The sequence below is a fragment of the Harpia harpyja genome, chromosome 11 (genome assembly GCF_026419915.1).
Source record: "Harpia harpyja isolate bHarHar1 chromosome 11, bHarHar1 primary haplotype, whole genome shotgun sequence".
Classification (NCBI taxonomy): domain Eukaryota; kingdom Metazoa; phylum Chordata; class Aves; order Accipitriformes; family Accipitridae; genus Harpia; species Harpia harpyja.
Window position 1 is genome coordinate 40,174,683 of NC_068950.1, and position 17,144 is coordinate 40,191,826.

The 17,144-nt window shown below is 62.7% G+C and overlaps 1 protein-coding gene and 3 long non-coding RNA genes across 17 annotated transcripts in view; all 4 read right to left on the reverse strand.

Moving 5' to 3' along the window:
- Positions 1-2,916, reverse strand: part of SSBP3 (single stranded DNA binding protein 3) — a 56,927-nt gene extending 54,011 nt beyond the window's left edge. For all 12 annotated transcript variants that reach the window (XM_052800350.1, XM_052800354.1, XM_052800349.1 and 9 more), the window contains exons 1-4: positions 2,728-2,916; positions 2,494-2,566; positions 2,232-2,293; positions 1,391-1,475 (exon numbers count right to left, since the gene is read on the reverse strand). In XM_052800350.1, coding sequence (XP_052656310.1) covers positions 1,391-1,475; positions 2,232-2,293; positions 2,494-2,566; positions 2,728-2,783 — 276 coding nt within the window. In that variant the 5' untranslated portion in view covers positions 2,784-2,916. The remainder of the gene's footprint in view (positions 1-1,390; positions 1,476-2,231; positions 2,294-2,493; positions 2,567-2,727) is intronic.
- Positions 2,917-3,449: 533 nt separating this feature from the next.
- Positions 3,450-5,120, reverse strand: LOC128148582 (uncharacterized). Its single transcript, XR_008237330.1, has 3 exons — positions 4,931-5,120; positions 4,003-4,153; positions 3,450-3,674 (listed from the first exon to the last, which is right to left on the reverse strand). It is a non-coding gene; the product is annotated as an uncharacterized LOC128148582 (long non-coding RNA).
- A 2,146-nt stretch (positions 5,121-7,266) lies between these two features.
- LOC128148581 (uncharacterized) lies at positions 7,267-7,910 on the reverse strand. 3 transcript variants are annotated; one of them, XR_008237327.1, is made up of 4 exons: positions 7,825-7,910; positions 7,627-7,720; positions 7,438-7,514; positions 7,267-7,354 (listed from the first exon to the last, which is right to left on the reverse strand). It is a non-coding gene; the product is annotated as an uncharacterized LOC128148581 (long non-coding RNA). The 3 variants fall into 3 exon arrangements; XR_008237329.1 differs by lacking the exon at positions 7,627-7,720 and having other exon boundaries at positions 7,825-7,879; XR_008237328.1 differs by lacking the exon at positions 7,825-7,910 and having other exon boundaries at positions 7,627-7,724.
- A 3,686-nt stretch (positions 7,911-11,596) lies between these two features.
- On the reverse strand, positions 11,597-13,306 carry LOC128148580 (uncharacterized). Its single transcript, XR_008237325.1, has 2 exons — positions 12,862-13,306; positions 11,597-11,976 (listed from the first exon to the last, which is right to left on the reverse strand). It is a non-coding gene; the product is annotated as an uncharacterized LOC128148580 (long non-coding RNA).
- Positions 13,307-17,144: the final 3,838 nt, after the last annotated feature.

Below are 17,144 nucleotides of genomic sequence, written 5' to 3' on the forward strand. Positions count from 1 at the left end.
ATGTCATCTTCACCCGCGGCTTTGCCGCCCAAAGATCTACCTTTGCCTTGCTCCCGATGAGCCTCCTGTCCCAACCGTGCTCCAGAAAAACCCAGAACTTGGCCCAAAACGCCCAGGGAGCGAGCAGCTGCCCGTGCCAAGCCGAGCACCGGTGGACGTGCCGCCGGTTGTCAGCTCTGACCCCTCGGTTCAGGAGTTCACCATCTTAATCCGACCCAGTAAAAACAAGCGATGCAGAGAGCGGCCACGGGGAGGGACGGACAGACGGACAACCCCCCACCTAGCAAATACCCAGACCTGCTTCCCCCACGCCCCAGCGAGATGAGCATCTTTCCCCCCCCCAGGCAGAGAGAAGAGGCAGCTCAGCAGCCAGCCCAGGCTCTCTGGCAGCCCGGCGCTGCCCGTGCCCCGGGGCGACCACTGTGGCCAGCGCCAGCGCCGGCATGCAGGAGCACCGCGGAGGTCCCCGAGACGCTCGCCAACAAACCCTCGCGCATCCCAACCCAGGCATGTCGAGGCAACGAGAAACTCGGGAAGGGAGGAAAAATGGTTTCCATACCATAGGCTCCCCGGAGCAGACAAAACCAGCTCCTGCTACAGGGTTTAAACTCACTTGACTGGGGTCCAAGCCCACAGCCAGGTGACTAATCCTTCGATGCAAATTCCTCCCGATGCTACAGATGCGGACGACGCGCGCGGGACAGGAGCGGGCAGCCCACCCATCGCCCACCGGAGCCGACACGCCACGCGCCCTCGCTAAGAGGTGTCTTTTTGGGAGGCACCTCGGCCTCGGCATCCTGCCCCAAAAGCATCATCCCTGGTTCACACTAACACCTCTGAAGAGAGCGACCCAAAACACCGATAGACGAGATGCACACCGTCAACCGACGGGGGTCTGCAACACCACCTTCAACGATCAAATACCTCTGCCTTGATCAAACACCTCTACCTTGCTGGTCTCAAGGGAGGACTCAGACAACCAAGGAAGCCCCCCAGCCTTGCCAAAGGCAAGGAGATACTCAGTGGGGTGTTCAACAGCGTTTTAAGGAATCCCCCCCTCCTCCCCACCGCCATCCAACCCCTGGCCACCCTTTGAGACGTCCTCAGCATGAAATATCTCACCATCGATCCTCTAGTAAACGCTTTGTTGTCCATTGCTATGCAAAACTGCTTAATTCTACCAGTAGCCTGAATGCCTTTAAGTGCTCGAGATAAGTATCTGAGCTAATTTACATAATTGCAACATTATGAAATACTGTTCAGTCAAATCAGAACATTGGTTAAAAAACCCATGCTTTTGCCAGTGGGTTACGTTGGCTCTCGGTGCGCCGGAGAAGCCGGAGCTCCCCAACGCTGTAATTACCGCGAGGATTAGAAACTTGTTACTCACGTAGTCATGAAAGGCTTTCGCTTCACTCGAATGTTCACAAGTGTCTCGCCTTTCGGGAGCTGCGCAGTAAAGGTCCCAAAACACGCTGCGTGGCGGAGAAAGTCGAGAGAAGAGCCAGTTACTCATCGGGCTCGTGCACCGATGGGGGGTCGGGGGGGTTGTCACCGGAGGCGAACAGCTTCCCACCCCGTCGGGCCCACGGCCGGGGAGGGGACCTCAGCCGGATCCGGCCGCGCATCCCAACTCGAAGCCGCTCGGACCCCTGGAAGCGCCCGACCCGGTGCCGCTGCCCCCAGGATGGGTGACGTTGGGTGTTTTAAGAGGCAAAAGCAGGCTTTCGGGGCTAACAACCGCACCGCTTCAGGGACATCTCCGACCCTCCCGGCCCCGCTACCACCACCTCGCCCTTACCTTCCCCCCGGGCACCCCCGTGGCCCCGCCACAACTCGGTCTCCCCAACCGGCCCCGCCGCCGCCCAGGGCTACCAGGCAAGGAGGCCCGCCGGCTCCCGCGGGGGGGGGGGGACGGGACGGGACGGACACGGACGATCGGGGACGACCGTGGGGGTGGCTCCGCCGTGCCTCGACGCCCTGCGGGGAGCGGGAGCGAGGAAGCCGGGGCGGTTTGGGGCTCGGCGCGCCGCTGCTGACTCACGCCGTCGCCGGGGTTTTACCCCGGGGGGGGGGGGGGGGCGCAGCGCTCCCCCGCGACACCCACCCCGGGGGCTGCCGGCTCCCACCCGCGACGCGGCAGCGTGGGGTGCTCCCACCCGCCCGGACGGTCGCGCGCGTGTGTGTGCGTGTCCGTGTCGTGTCCCCCCCCCCCCCCCCCCCGCACTTACCACCACCAGGAGTGCAGGAAGCCGGGGGGCTCGCCCAGCGTGATGTTCTTCTCCCACCGGATCTGCGGGCGAGAGGAAGGCGGGGGTGGAAGGGGGGGGGGGGGTGCCGGAGGAGGAGGAGGAGGGGGGGGTGGTGGGCACGAGTGGGCGTGGGCCCCCACGCGCGGCGACCCCCCGGCGCCGCCGCCGCCGCCCCGCGCAAGATGGAGGGCGGGCGTGCGTGCGGCGGCGCACAAAGGGCGCGGGGGGCGGCGGGGCTCACCTCGGACAGGAAGGTCTGCGCCGACTTCTGGGCGCCGACGTGCAGCAGGTACTCGTAGACGTACAGCGCCAGCCTGCAACAGCCGAGCGGCGGGTCGGGGCGGGGGGGGGGGGGGGGAGAAGGAGGAGCACCCCCCCTCCTCCCCGCCGCCGCCCCGCACAAAGCCGCCCCGCTTCCTTCCCTCCCCCCCCCCCCCCGCCTTCCTCCTCCTCCTCCCGCCGCCGCCGCGCTTACTTCTCCCGCGCCTGCCCGTCCGAGGGCACCGCCGAGCCCTTCCCTTTGGCGAACATGGTCCGCGCCGAGGAGGAGGGGGGCGGCCGCTGACCGCCGCCGCCGCCGCCGGGAGCCGCTCTGCCCGCCGCTGAGGGAGCGCCGGGGGCTGTCAGAGCGCCGGCCGCCGCCGCGCCCCCATCGCCCCGCGCTGCTCCTCCGCCGCCGCCGCCGCTCGCTGCGCCCGCCGCGCCGCTGGCCGCGCACCCGAACGTGGCCGCGCCGGGCACCGCCCCCCCCCCCCGCCGACGGGCGCTCGCCGCCGCCAATCACCGGCGAGGAAAGGCGGCGCCGACCCGCGCCACGCCTCCCTCCGGAGGCGGCGGGCGAGCCTCCCGCGGCGAGGAAGGAGGGAGGGGAAGGGGGGGGGGCGGCGCGACGCGCGGGTCCTAGCGTCCCACCGGCTCGGCCCGCAGGCGGCGAGGCTCCCCCAGCGCGCCGCCGCGCCGTGGCCCTTTAAGGCGCCGGGCCGAGGCGCGCAGCGCCCGCTGATTGGTCGGCGCCGCGGAGACCTCGGGAGGGGGGGGCCTTGAAACCGCCCGCCGGGCGGCTGAAGGGGAGGAGGAGGAGGGGGGAGAGAAGAAGCGCGTCGGTGCGCCCGGGCGGGCGCTGCCTCTGGCCGCGGCGCCGGGCGGGACCCGCCGGGGCCGGGACGGAGGCGGTGGGAGGCGGGGGCCGGTCCCGGCCCCCGCCTCCCACCGCCTCCGTCCCGGCCCCGGCGGGTCCCGCCCGGCGCCGCGTCCCCCGACCCCGCGCTGCGGGCGGTTACCTCAGGGCCCGGGCGGTCCTGGCTGTGAGGAGCCCTGAGGGGAGCTTGGGGCCGGCCTCCCCCGCCTCCGGCCAACTTCAGCGCCTCCAGTCACGGGGCGAGGCTTGCGGCGGGGCCTCGCTGCCTGTTTTGCTTCGCTGCCCTTTAAAAACAAGGCGGGGGGAAAGCCGAGCCCTTGGGGCTGGGTGGTGGTCTGGCCTGGATTTTGGGGGGGGGGTGTCCCTCAGAGCAGGCTGTGGGGAGCGCTTTTGCCTCTACTCCGGGGGTTTTCTGGAGGTTTGGGCAAAGCCGTGCTGCACCCCAGGGTGGGCTTTGCAACCCTCGCCCCACTGACAGAACGCAGGAGCCCACCAAACTAACCAGCGCTCCCGGCTTCTGGGGGCAGTTTCCACGGGAACAGATGTTGGAGCAGCACAAAAATAAGGGCTTTAAAGAGCTCTTCCCCCCACCACCACCCACCCCGGCCTCACCTCTACCTCCAGAATGACTCGCTGAACAAAAACCAGCGGGGACGGAGGCTGCGGGCTGGGTAGGGGTTGCGTGATGAGCTACCGATCGTTAAAATCGGGAGGTTACGCGCATCCGAGCCTCGTCCCGCCAAACACGCGGCCGAGCGTCGTCCTGCAAAACACCGAAGAGCCTGAGGAGTTTGAGCAGGGCCGTGTGCTCCCGGCGACCCTCCTGCGAGGGCAGGGAGGCTCGGGGCGGCTGCGTGGCGGAGGAGTAACCGCTGCGGGGTGGAGGAGTAACTCCTCCGGCAGCGGGTAGTGCTGCTGCACCCCGTGGGAATGTTCACGGCCATCGGGACCTGCCTGAGCAGGGCCAAACTCGCTTTAAAGCAAGGTTTAAAACAAGCGGTGGGGGGGGGGAATCTCTTTGCAATGCGGTAGGTCGGAAAGGATCAAAACTCGAAGGCATCCGAGATCTTCTCTTTGGAAGGAGAAAACCCGGCGCTTTGCGCAAGTTTTGCTTTGCAGGGCGGGGGGCCGGGGTGGTGGCGGAGAGGATGAGACAGGCGTTGGGGGCTCTGCTCCATGCACGCCTCTGCGGCAGAGGCCGGAGGGCCGGGCCAGGCAAATCCCAGACTTTGTGTCTCCTGAGCCTTCGCATCCCTCTGCTCCTCTGCTGCTCTGATGGGCTCAAAAATAACCGGGAGCCTCCCCCGGGACTGAGGCTATGGGATAAATTTGACCCTCCAGCAGCACGTGAGATGTTCACTAAATATCCCCGGTTAAAAATAATGCCCTCATATTCTGTACCTTCTGCGTGGAGGTGGAAAGCATTAATGCAACCGGCGTGATCGGTGCAGTGGCCTCGGCAGCAAAAGGGCCTCTCCGTGCCCAGAATTTCGTCCTGCCCCGCTGCTGTTCATCGGGAGCTAGTTTTCTTTTAACTCACTGATTTGCTGGGACAGGTGAGTAGACAAAACCCAGCCACCTCCTCTCCCTGACCCCAGGGGTCGTTTGGGACATGGAGCTAGCCCAGGGAAAACGCGATGGGAGCCGGGATCTCTGCCTCCTTAGGTGCCTTCAGCAGTCTGATTGCAGGTCTCCAGCCGGGAGGGGAGGACGTCTCCGAGATGCTCGGAGGAGAGAGCAGCCGGCGAGGGGGGGGCCGGGAAGCCGCCTCGGCTCTCCCTCCTCTCCTCCGGACCAGCTCCAGTTCTCAGCTGTTGCTAGGGGAGATGGAGAAGAGCAGTTGATGGAAAGCTTCCCGTAAGCGGCACCAAAAGAAAGTATCAATATTGCCATCCCAGGGTGGCAGAGCCCGACCTGCCAGCCACCAAATGCCGGCACAGCGAGGGTGCAAACTCCCGCCCTGTGTGAATTCACCAGGTACCAGCCCTGCCTTCGCATCTTCCGTGACCTGATGATTAGAGCAAATTATAAGCCGGTGCTTTGGACCAACTTAGCTAAAGATCAGAAAGGAGACTAATTTCATATCATCACCACCACAGAACGCAATTAAATGGCTCTGCAAAGTTTTAACACAAGTTGTGACAGGAAATTTAGGAAAAAAAGAAATCCCCACACCCGAAGCCAGCAGCTCTGTCTAGCCGAGTCACAGGAGGACGTACCAAGGCTACCGAGCGCTCCCAAGGCTTGGAGGGCAACCCGTGGGCTGCCTTACTCGGCCGGGCTTTCTCTTCGTCGGGAGTTTTTCTTGGGTTGCGGCAAGCAAGGCACCAGAATTCATTAAAAACCCCAAACCAAGAGCCCAGCTGGTTGTTTTAACCACCCGCCTGTGGATTTCTCCCAGCCGTCGGGGTGCCTCCCTTGCCGGGGCCGCATTGCGGGTACCCGACAGACCCTGCTCCGCCGAGCCCGAAGGCAAGAGAAGGTGCTGGGGGGGCAAAAGGCAGCGTCCCCCGGGCACGGCGAGGGGGAAGGCACCAACGCACCGGGCGCTGCCGGCGGCTCGGCCGGGCTGCTGTGGGATCCCCGTGGGCAGGCTCCCCGTGGGCAGGGATGCGCAGCAGGAAGGACAGGTTTGGGAGGGAGTAGCTGTGGGAAGAGTGGCCTCTCCACGTTGCATATTAATGCTCCGCGTGCTTTAATTGCGGTGGGACCTATCGCGCGGAGCCATTAGCATGTAATGCGGAGGAACACGTATTTTTGGGATGCCTGCCTGGCTCGCAGACTCTCAGCCACGGGGAGGGGGTGGGCCGTGGGATGCGGGGAGAGGTGTCTCGTCCCCCCCCCAGGGACGCCGCTGGAGTCGCAGCTCCTTCCTCGAGCCCCTGAATCATCCCCGCTGCCATCTGCTGCACCCTCGCTCTTCCCCGCAGATGTCCTTCTTCCTTCCCCAGAAGGAGATGAGAACCGAGGACGAGGTGCCAAACGCAACTTCAAACAGCATCTAATAAAACACGGGATTAATTTCTTCTGACTGGTGTTCAATGGCTCTGATTAAGCAGAGCAGGATTTAATTAGCTTGTTTGGACTGCCTCGAAACCTGTGCCAAAGGTGGGGGAGTCTCAGCGGCCGGGTCCCCCCCGGGCCCCGACCGTGAGCCGATGGGGGCCGGCGGGACCTTCTCCCCGTGGAGCAGAGTCCGCTGCCTGCCTCGCCAGGCCGGCAGCTCCTTCAGGATCCCCCGACCACCTTTTACCACCCGGGATGGGTGCCCTTGGCAGTGCTTATTCCCAGTGACACCCACGGGGCAGGCACGGGGGGGACGGGGAGGAGCAGGACAGGGGGTACTGGGGACACAGGCAGGTTGGTGACCCCACCAAGGGGACACCTCTGTCTTCCCAAACTGCGTCTCATCCTCTAAATCCCATGCCTCTCGGCATAAACCAAACTCGCCCGGCCACCAAGTCCTTGAATTTAAAGTAACCCTGATTTACTACCAGTTGCTGGCTCCTCTCCTCTCCCTCCGCCTGTCTCCTTTAACCCATTTCATTATCTATGCTAGCTTAGGCTTGTCTACGTGGGAACATCACGGTGAAGTTATTGCAAAATAGATGGGCTGTGAATGTAAAGTGTGGCAGCTATTCCCCAGCAGCTCCCTGCGTGGTGGCTCGGATTCCTTACCCGAAATACCTGCATTAACCTCGGCTGCAGGCGGGCACTGCAAAGCGCCGAGCAGAGGCACCCATGTGGGACACGGCTGGGACGCGATGCTGCATTCCCAGAGCTGGCACTCCTGGGATTTTAACTCTGCGGGTTCCCGTCGTTGCAGAGGAGACAGAGGCAGAAGGCTCGAAGGGAGAAGGTGCCAAAGATAACAGCCAGGGAGCAGGACTTCCCCGTCTGAGGAGCACGGACAACTTGTGAGCCCCAAACTTACGCTCCGGGATGTGGTTGGACTCCTGAGGAACTGGTCGGGCTGTGCAAAGGCAAAACCCAAAACATCAGACCCCGGTCATCCCATAGCCCTGACCAAGTGTCACCTCTGCCCACCTCCTGCCAGTGCCAGCCACTCCGGGTGACTCCGGTCCTCCTGGCCTCCCTTTCCCTTGCTGCTAGCCTGCATCTCCCTGCAAGGGACATTTTGCAATTAAATATCCCCTCCCCGAGCAAACCAGCACGCAGGAGCTGTGGTCCTGCCCCGTGCGGTGGCACGGCGATAACCCCCAGCCCGGCTCCTACTAGCGATGGTGGCATTTTCATGCTGGGCTGTCTGTGTCTGGCCGTGCTCGTTCCCTGCGGTTCCGGAGCAGGGCACTGGCATGGGGTGAGGATGCTGCAGGGGGGTTACATGTAAGTGCTGCCTGCAGGTCTCCTATGGCAATGGTAGAGCAGAGACCCTCCCGGGGGGTCCCAGCAGAGCTGTGTGTGCCTGCAGACCCTACAGACAATGCGACGGTGCCTGTCTTTGGGTTTCCTTCATCATCCCGCAGGGATGGCCTCCGAGCAGCGCTACCCGCCTCCCGCCATCAACCATTCTCAAGCGAAGGGTCGCAGCCTTGCCGGGGTAGCAGCGGTTGTCGACTGCCTGAGGAACCAGGCAGAAACCCTGATGCACCAAAGAAGTATCTGCAGTTTAACATCAGACGTTTCCTTACCCCCCTGCCCTCGGCGAGGAGGGGTTTAGGTGGGGAGCGGGCGCCCGGCTGGCGTGACGGGATCTAGATCCAGCTCTGCTGGGGCTGGTCTCGAGCCTCCTTGCTCTGCCGGGGCAGTGCCTTTGGGGCCTATCGCTCCCGTTTCTTCTCCAGGCTGAGTCCCTTATCTGTCACCTCTTCCATCTGTCCCTGCCTGATACGTGCCACCGGCAGTGCCCCGAGCCAGCCACCGCCGCCAGCGCCCTGCAACGGGCAGGAGCGTCTCTTCGGCTCCGCTTTCCCGGGATGCTTCGCGGAGCTGGCCGCAGGGTGACCTTGGGTTTCGGAGCAGATGTCCCTCCTGCTGCCACCGGCCTCACGGGTGCTCCCACACCAGGGTGGACGGGTGCCAGGTGCACGCATGGAGCTGTAAATCTGCTGCGAGCACAGTGGCAGTACGTGTATTTATTTTAGCAGCCTTATTTTAGGCAAAAAGCTGCTGCAGGGTGAGCTGTGGTCCGACGGACTCTGCTGCTCACGAGGGTTTCCTCTGCTGTTCCTGACAGCTTTTTGGGAGAAAGGGGGACCTCAGAAGCTGGAGGAGAGGCTTCCCAGGCAGCAGCCTGCCGTCAGAGCCAGCATCCTCCGGGACACTCGCCTCTGCAGCATCCTCCAGAGTTTCAAAACCAGCTCTTGCTGCTCAGAAGCCTGGCCCTGGCTCTGCTCGCACACCCGGCCGTGCACGGCCACCATGCTTCCCCACAGGCAGCGAGGGGACCTGGCCGACGCTCATCCATCCCGTTGGCTGCAGGATGCTGCACACATCGGGCTTGCCCCCAGGCCATGGACCACACGACCTTCCCCGCTCCCACGCTGCACGGAGCACCCCTTTTCCTAACTTAAAAAAAAAAAAAAAGGCTGTTCATTGAGCCCATGTTTTCCTGGCTTGCATCTTCACTTTGTCATACGGAAACGCTGTGACCGGCTCTCCCCTTCCGACCTTCGGGCAGGGAGCAGCTTCCCCCCGCCTGCTTTCACCTTTGCTGTTTTAAGCGCAGGCTCTTCCTTCTTCCTCTGAGCACTCATCGTTCGCGTCTAGCCTGCGCGACTTGCTGACCCAGCACTCCTGCCCGCTCCTCCATCCGTTTTGCCTCCACCCGTAACGCTCCTCCATAATCTTCCCTGGGAAGGACGTGCAGAGCGGGCTCACGGTGCCGCACCGGGGGCCGTGACTGCGCAGGGGTCCCCGTCCACCAGCCCGTGCACCGCCTGGGGCCCCGCACCTGGGTTTTCCTTGCTGCCCACCCCGGTACTTGGCCCAGACACCTCCAGGGATGTGGGAAACCCCGAATTATCTCATCGGGGGGCTGCCTGCAGGACAGCCATGCTCCTCTGCAATGCCCCCGCTGTGCCGGCCGGCTCGCTGGCCCCGGGGACCTTTGCTCTAAGCCAGGCTCAGCACTCAGGCTGTCGACAGCCTCCCTTCATCCTCGCCCTGGCTGCTGCCAGAGGAGCGGGGAGGAGGCAGGGGCTTGCGACCGCCTGCGACAACAGCCCAGAGGGCAACAGCAGCCCAGATGTGAACAACAGCCCAGATGTGAATAGCCCAGATGTGTACAACAGTCCAGGTGGGAACTATAGCCCAGCTCTGCCCATGCCGCAAGTCAAGGGATGCTTCGCGCAGGGGCCGCTGCCCCAATGCCTCCCTCTGCCCCAAAATCTCTCGTCCTGCTGCAAGCGCCGCTCGTGCCCGGGGCGCAGCCTCCGGGGCTCTTTGCCGTGCCCGCAGCGTGTCCCCGGCCACCGCCGTCGTCCCACCCGGCGAGAAACACGAGAGCCGTGGCACGAGACCCAGCCAAAGCCTCTCCTGTTTTGATCGGTGGAGGCGTGGGCTGCTAACCGCAGGGCCTCGTTAGCTTAATGAATGAATTTCAAAGCTGGGCCTTCGGATGAGTTTTGGGCATACAGCAAACTCTTTGGGAGTGCCAGCCTAGGACACAGTCTCGGTGTCTCTGAAAAGCCTCATCTTCTGGTTTCTGAGCGAAATAATAACCAAACCAGGAGATTCTCATAAAGGAAATCAGCAAAGACAACTACTTTTATATGTGCGCTTAAGTATTTAGGTCAGTATTTTTAGAATAAATAGCCGTGGGTTGGTTCCTATCTTTTCACTTCCATTTTTCACACTTCAGCTTCATTTTCCTGAATCTGGTTATACTGAAGCAGGAATTGGGTTTTTCAAAGCGCTCACACCTACCAGCGCGCTGACCTCGCTGGCTCCCGTTTCTCCACCGGCTCCTCTGGCCTTTTCTTCTCCCCTGAGCTATTAGCACAGTTGGGGGGGGAACCTGGCCCCCTCTGCCTTAAAGATTTCCCCGAGAGCGGGCGAGGGAAGGGAGGGACGGGCTGCGGGGTGGTCGGCTCTGCAAGGGGGTGGGGAGCTTTGCTGGTCTAAACTGGGAAGGGGGTGCACGTGGTGCATGGCCGTGGCCCACGACAGATGCATGTGGCTCCGTGCACGGCTCTAATCCTGCACCCAATGCCACCCAGTCCCTTCCCACACCAGGGAGAGCCCCGGCCGCGAGCTGGGCGTTGCACCCTGCAGCCTGCTATTAAAAGCAAACCATCTAGAAGAGTCCTTCGGAGTGAAAGCAGCTTTTAAGGGAAACATTGGCAGTCTCGTTTGGCTGCAACAGCGCCTGCTTTGCTAACGGCCTCCAAAATTAGAAGAGGCTTAGAAACTTAGGATGGATGTTACTGCAGCAGAGTGGGGAGGGGGGACGAGGGGGAGGCTCAAGCCTGCTCTGCCTCAGCTGTGCTTCCCCAGAAATCAGGATGCTGCTCCACAGCCCATCAATACAACCTTTATTTTTTTTTTGGGTGGGGGGGGGAAGATAAGATCACCGTGGGAATGGAGCACAGGGAGCAACACCCGGCCGGCGTAGAAATCACGGGCACGCACGTGCGGCTGGAAAAAGCGGCGATCTCCACTGTGCTAAACACGCTCCACGGGAGCGACGGAGATGTGCCAAAGCCTCTTCATGACTTAGCTCCTAATAAACGCGCTGCGAATGGGAAACAAGCCTTCGGCTTTCCCCAGTGTGGGCGAGCAGGGAGCTCACCCCAGCGATGCTCCATCCCTATGAGCTGGGGGAGGCCGGGGGGCACAGGGCACATCCCTGCCAGTCCCTGCGGCTGGGCTCCTGCCTGCCCTGCATCGCTCCTGGGGGAGTTTATCCCGAAATAAAGCCCTCCTCCTCCCCGGCTCAACAGCCGCTTCACCTCCGAGAGTTATTCACAGATAAACTCCATAAATTTGGGGGACAGCCATTTTATCACTCCTGGCAGCTCTGTGCATTGCCTGCCACAAGGTGAAGACAAGGGAGCTGGGAAGGGATGGAAAACCAGCTCCCCGGAGAGCCGGAGCATTGGAGCACCCCGCCAGGACCAGCTCCGCTCTGGGGCAGCCGGGGCCACGGACGGCCGAATCCTGCCCCGGCTCTCGCTGCCCGCCTGGGGTTTCTGAGGCTTTGTTAGATGCAGGGAGGCGCGAGAGCAGAAAACCTCCTCCTCTCTGCCTTGCCTCCATGGATGATTTATTTCGACACGCGACTCCAGCCTGTTTTGCTGCATCACTCCAGGCGTTTTATTGCCTCTGGCCTGGGCTGGCGACATCCCCGCACCCAGCCCCGGCTGCCCGGGAGCAGAAAGGAGCCCTCGGCCCCTGCCACCGGGGCTTGTGACGATACCAAAATGCTCCCAAGCCTGGGTGGTTAGGTGGCCTTTCCTGACCTCCTAGAGCCGCTCCCCTTCTCCCAGCCCCTTCCCTGAACCGTCGTCGGTCCATCGCTGCCTGCCGGTCCGTCGCTGCCCACCGGCTCCCGGCCGGGTGCCCATCGCTGGGGAGGACGCCTGTGCTTGTCAACGCGCTGCGACCATTCTGCTGGAATACCACCTGTAAAAATAAATACATTAAAAAAAATTCCATCCTTAATTTTGCCCCGCACTTACAAAGGCGCACGGGTCTATTCAGTAGCTAACGTTAAGCTCCAACGGCCCCGCGAGCTCCTGAAGCGACGTGGCCCTTACCCGCAGCCGGTGTGCGGGCAGCGTGTCGCTTTGGTCGGGCACCGCTGCCGTCCCGGCCGGGCACGGACCTGCGCGGGCTGCATTCCTGCACGGCACGCTGTGCCCCCAGCCTGCCTGCAGGACTGTCCTCCCACCAGGCACTGCTACCGCTGCTGGCAGTTTGGGTTTCGAATTTTAATTTTGACCGAACTATAGATTTTTTTCATTTCCAGGTTGCTTCCAGCCCGGTATTCCCTTCTCCCATGGGAAAGCCAAACCCCGGGATGTGATGACTGCTGGTGATGCTGGAGATGCCGATGGGGACGACGGGAGAGGGGTTCCCAGCAGACTGGGGCACCGCACGCTCCCTGTACCCCCCAAAACCCAACTCCTCCATTTCACAGCCTTCCTGGAGCGCAAAGCAGCTGTGGAAAGGAGCCGGATTTGGTGTCTAAAATTGCCCTATCTTCTAACGAGGCTTTTTTTTCCCCCCCCAGACCGGCTAGCAGGAAGAAACCCCTCCTCGGCTGGGCGAGATTTCCACACCTCAGTGGCGGTGGCGAGCGCTCTGCATGGCTCGCATTCAAATGAACTTGGCGCAGGCAAGCAGGCGGCGGCGGTGGGTGCTGCCACCCATCTCCTCTCCCACCCCGGCCCCTCGCCCCGGCGCTGCGCGGAACCGCCGATATTTTTCGGAAGGAGTCATTTGCCCGCCTCGGGGTTGGGGTTTCTGGGTCCCGCGGGAGCCGCGGCGTTCGGGTTTCCTGTTTACCCGCGCAGCTGTGCCGGCGGTTGGAGGGAGGTCGGCGCGCGTTAGCCGTGATGCCGAAACACCGCCGTTGCCGTAACCGGCTCTTTGGCCGGCGCCGAATTCGAGGCCTTCCCCGACGCCGGCTCCTCGGCTGCTGGCTTGCAAAAACCCAGCCAGCGAAAGGCTTTGGACGAAGGAAGCCAGTAGCAGCAATCTGCTGGTAGATGCTGTATGTGCATAATTAATTAAATTGCATAATTAATAACGCTGCATTATTTATAAAGGGCTGGGGGATGTCCCCATCGCAAGCAAGGGCCGAGCGCCACCCTGGCCCGGCAGCGGGGACGCGTGCGGGAAGCAGCAGAGGCGAAAGCCCTGCGCTGCCTGCACCCGAAGCCCCCACGGCCCCCCGGGGCACGGTCACGCGTGGGCTCGCACTCCCTTGGGTTACGCTGCTTCCCCCCCCCCCACCTCGCTGGGCTGGCGCCGGGGCCTGCTGGCGCGGGCAGCACAGGCAGAAGGGCGGGCAGGGAAGCCGGGCAGGGCGGGTACCACGAAAGTGGGGCTGCCGGGCCGTGTCCCGTCTCCCGTGGGCCGTGTCCCCCCCCCCTCCCTTCGCCGCCGCCACCTCCCCGGGGCCGCCCCCGCCCCCCCCCAGCGCGGCGCCGCTCGGGGCGGGGCGGGGCGCGGAAGGGGCCTCTTGAAACCGCCGCGCTCTGATTGGCGGAGCGCTCGCTCCGCCCCGCCCCCTCCTCCTTTCCCTCCCCCCCCTCCCTCCCTCCCTCCCTCCCCCCCCCCCCTCCTCCTCCTCCGTAGGGGCCCGGGGGTGCCGAAGGGCTCCGTCCCCCCGCGACCGCCCCCGCCCCCGGCCCTGGCCCCGTTCGGCGGGCGGGCCGCAGCCGCCGGAAGGCCGCGCCTGTGCGCCGGGGCGGGGCGGGGCGCTGCGCTGAGCCGGGGCGGCCGCGGGCACCGCGGGGGGGGGCGGGGGGGCGCAGCGCGGCTTGCGCGGCCGCTCGGAGCAACGGCGCCCCCTGGCGGCGCGCGGTGGCGCGGACGGCGCCGGTACCGCACGGACCCCCCCCCCCCGGGGTCCTGTGCCCCCCCCCCCCGGGGTCCTGTGTTCCCCCCCCCCGGGCGTGTCCCTGTCCCCATGTGCCCCCCCCCCGATGTCTTGTGCCCCTGTATCCCCCCCCCCGGGGGGCGTCCCTGTCGCCGTGCACCCCCGGTGTCCCGTGCCTGTGTACCCCCCCAGGATGTCCCATGGACCCCTGGGGTGTCCCTGTCCCCACGGCCCCCCAGGCCCGTCCCTGTCCTCATGTACCCCTTGGGTGCCCCTGTCCCCAGGCTCCCTGCCCTTGTGGGACCCCCAGGGCTGTCCCTGTCCTCATGGACACCCCCCCCCCCCCGGCAATCCCTGCCCACCCAGGCCACCAGCAGCAGGGCTGTTCCTTGGCACCTCCCAAACCTTCTCCAGAAGGTCCTGCTTCCCGCCGGCCTTTCCCCGCGAGCGCCGGGGAGCCCCCGGTGCACGCCATCGCGGCCGGACGCTGCGCTGGTGCCCCATGTCACGCGCCGTCCCGTTTGCCCACCAGCGTTCAAACAAAACCACGCTTGCTCTGGGCTTTAAGGTTTGAATTCAAACCAAAATAAACCCCACGGCGAGCCAGAGCCCGGCTTAGCCTAACAGCACACAGCCTCCCTCCTTCTCTCCGTCGCGGGGCAGGCGAGACGGCCTTAGGAAATTAAGTAAATACCAACGGAGGAGTCGAAAAATAGGTTACCTTGTAATTGAATTTTTTTTGCCTGCAGCTAAAGAAAAATTAGCCTTCCTGCTATCTTGTGCAGCCTGTGTGTTTGAGAACTTACCGGGGTGTGTAATAGCTGAAAGGGTGGCGTGACAGCTCCTTGGCCCAGCCTTTTCAACTGCCTTACTTCTGAGCTCCGCTTTTTTTTTTTTTCCCCCCTCTTTCCCCTGCCTTTAAGCTCCAAGTGCTGCCAGGGAAATCTAGAGCTTTGACAGCTCGGAAGAGCCAAGAACAGGACTCCTGGCAGAGCGATGTGGCCCCGATCCCGTGCCAGGAGCCGGGGCAGAGCCCCCCCTCTGAGGGAGACCCCAGCTCGCGGGGTGCCATCGCCCCGTCCCATCGCCCCATCCCATCGCCCCGTCCTACAAGTGGGTGCTGCTGCAGCTGCCGTGGGGTAGCAGAGGCCGTCGGGGCGGGAGGGTGGTTCAGGGCACAGCACCCCAAGTGCTGGTCCCCGAGCGGTGGGGGTGGCTGTCGTCCCCAGTTTGGGGGGATGTGGGACCCCCGGGCGGGCAGCGCGGCTGCGGCGTGGCTCTCGTCCCCGATGTTGCAGCAGTTCCTGATGCAGCAAGATGACATGAGGGGTTGATTTATGAAACTGGTACTTTAGTATCATTTTTTTCCCCCTTTTCCATAACGAGCCGTTTGCATAGCGGTGCCTGCCGTGCTGCCTTCCCTTCTTCCCATCGGTACCCAAGTTTTGGGGGGGAATTTCCCAGGGAGAAGAGACCTGCAGCCCAACCTTGGGTACCACACCATCATCCTGCTGAGGGGGATCCATGCTTGGCCCCCCCCCGGAGCTAGGGATGCCTCGAACACCAGCCTCTCACCCCTGCTACCCGCTCGGGGCTTGGGATCGCCTGCACAAACCCTCAGGTGATGGGTGCATCCCACGGTGGGGAGCGGGGTCCCTGCTAGGGGCACACGGAGCAGCCTGGGGCACCCCAAAAGCACCTCCAAGCTCCCAGCATCGTGGTTCCCCCCCCCCAGCAGCGAGTCAAGGACTGGGGGTGTCGCTCCCGGCTGCTCGGCTCGGTCTCCACCAGCCCCATCCCTGGTGCGGGTCTCAATTCCAGCTTCGTGGGGCTGCTGGGGTCAGCCAGGGCTGCACAGGTACCGCCTCGGCGCTCGCCAGCATCCCCTTAATAGCTGAGAAAAATCTACATTTCAGCAAAGATCTGTCTCGCGCCGCAGCCCCTTTCGCCCGCTGCTGAGCCCCTGAGCAATTTATCCTTCCAACTACTCCAAGAAGTGATGAAACCAATAGGTCACTTTTTTTTTTTTTTTGCTCAGCAGTAATTAATGGTTTAATTAACACTCATGACATCCAATTCCCATTGCTTTGCATGAGCAGCCTCCACTGCTGGGGCCTCTTTGCAAACTCTCCAGTAACTGGGGGTGGAAAGGGTTAGCCGGGGAGCCGGTGGGAGCTGCCGGCTGGAGGCCGCCCATCTGGCCACGATTTCTTCCGAAGCTGGAAACTTCTCCTCCTCCCGAGCAGCAGCGGCGTTTCCAACACGTTTCACAGCCTGCTTTGCTTTTGCACGGGCTTGTTTACAGTGCGGCGGCTTTTACGGCCGAGGGAAGAAACCGGGCGCCATGAGCGTGCACTACGCACGGCCCTCGTTATTTACTCTTAACGATTTTCCAGTATTTTAACACCAGTCCCCGAGAAATTGTAGCTGTCCCAAGGAGAATAGCTGCTTGTAACCGGTTGCTAATTACAAGTATGAATGTCAATTAATTCATTTAGCTAATTATCCACTCTCTGAGCATCACGCACCAAAGAACTGTAAAAGACAGGCATATGGCGATGGATCAGAAGGAAGACGCTGGCGCCTGCGTGCGCTCGCTGGGCGACCGGGGCCGGGAGCGCGCTTGCCGGCTGTGCCGGCGCGCCGGGGTGAAGGGATGCAGGCAACGTGAGAGCCGGGGAGATACGGCCACCGCAAGCCGTAATTACAGCATTATGCTAATTGGGCCTGGAAAACATCAACCCTCTCCTTGCAACTTTTGTTTGGAGGCTTGAGCGTGGGTCAAGCATCTGAAGTGTTTCTAATTGTGCTGTTCCCTCTGACTCAGAGGAGGGGGAAGAATCATTTTCCCTGCATGGAGCAAACCTCTTGATCATAATCTGGTTGCAGAAACAAACGGTCCTAAGGAGGGAGGGGGAGATCCCTGATCAGCCTCCAGGCTAAAGGTGGGGAGATCTGCTGGAGGATGCTTGTTACAGGAGCCTTACAGGGCACCTGGGCTGCTGCAAGCAGGTAGAAAACCATCTTGGTGAAAAAGCATCTTATTTGCTGCCCCCCCAAAAGAAAATCTTTTAAAGCAAATCTTCTTTTCTGAAAGGATCAGAGTTAATCGCATCTGGGTGTGCGGAGTTACCCGTAAGGCATGGAAGAGGTTGTGGGGGGGAGAGCAGAGCAGATGCCCCATCCCCGCTCTCGGAAAGCCGATGAAGAACTGCAGATTTTATACTAGCAGCTAAGCAGCGGA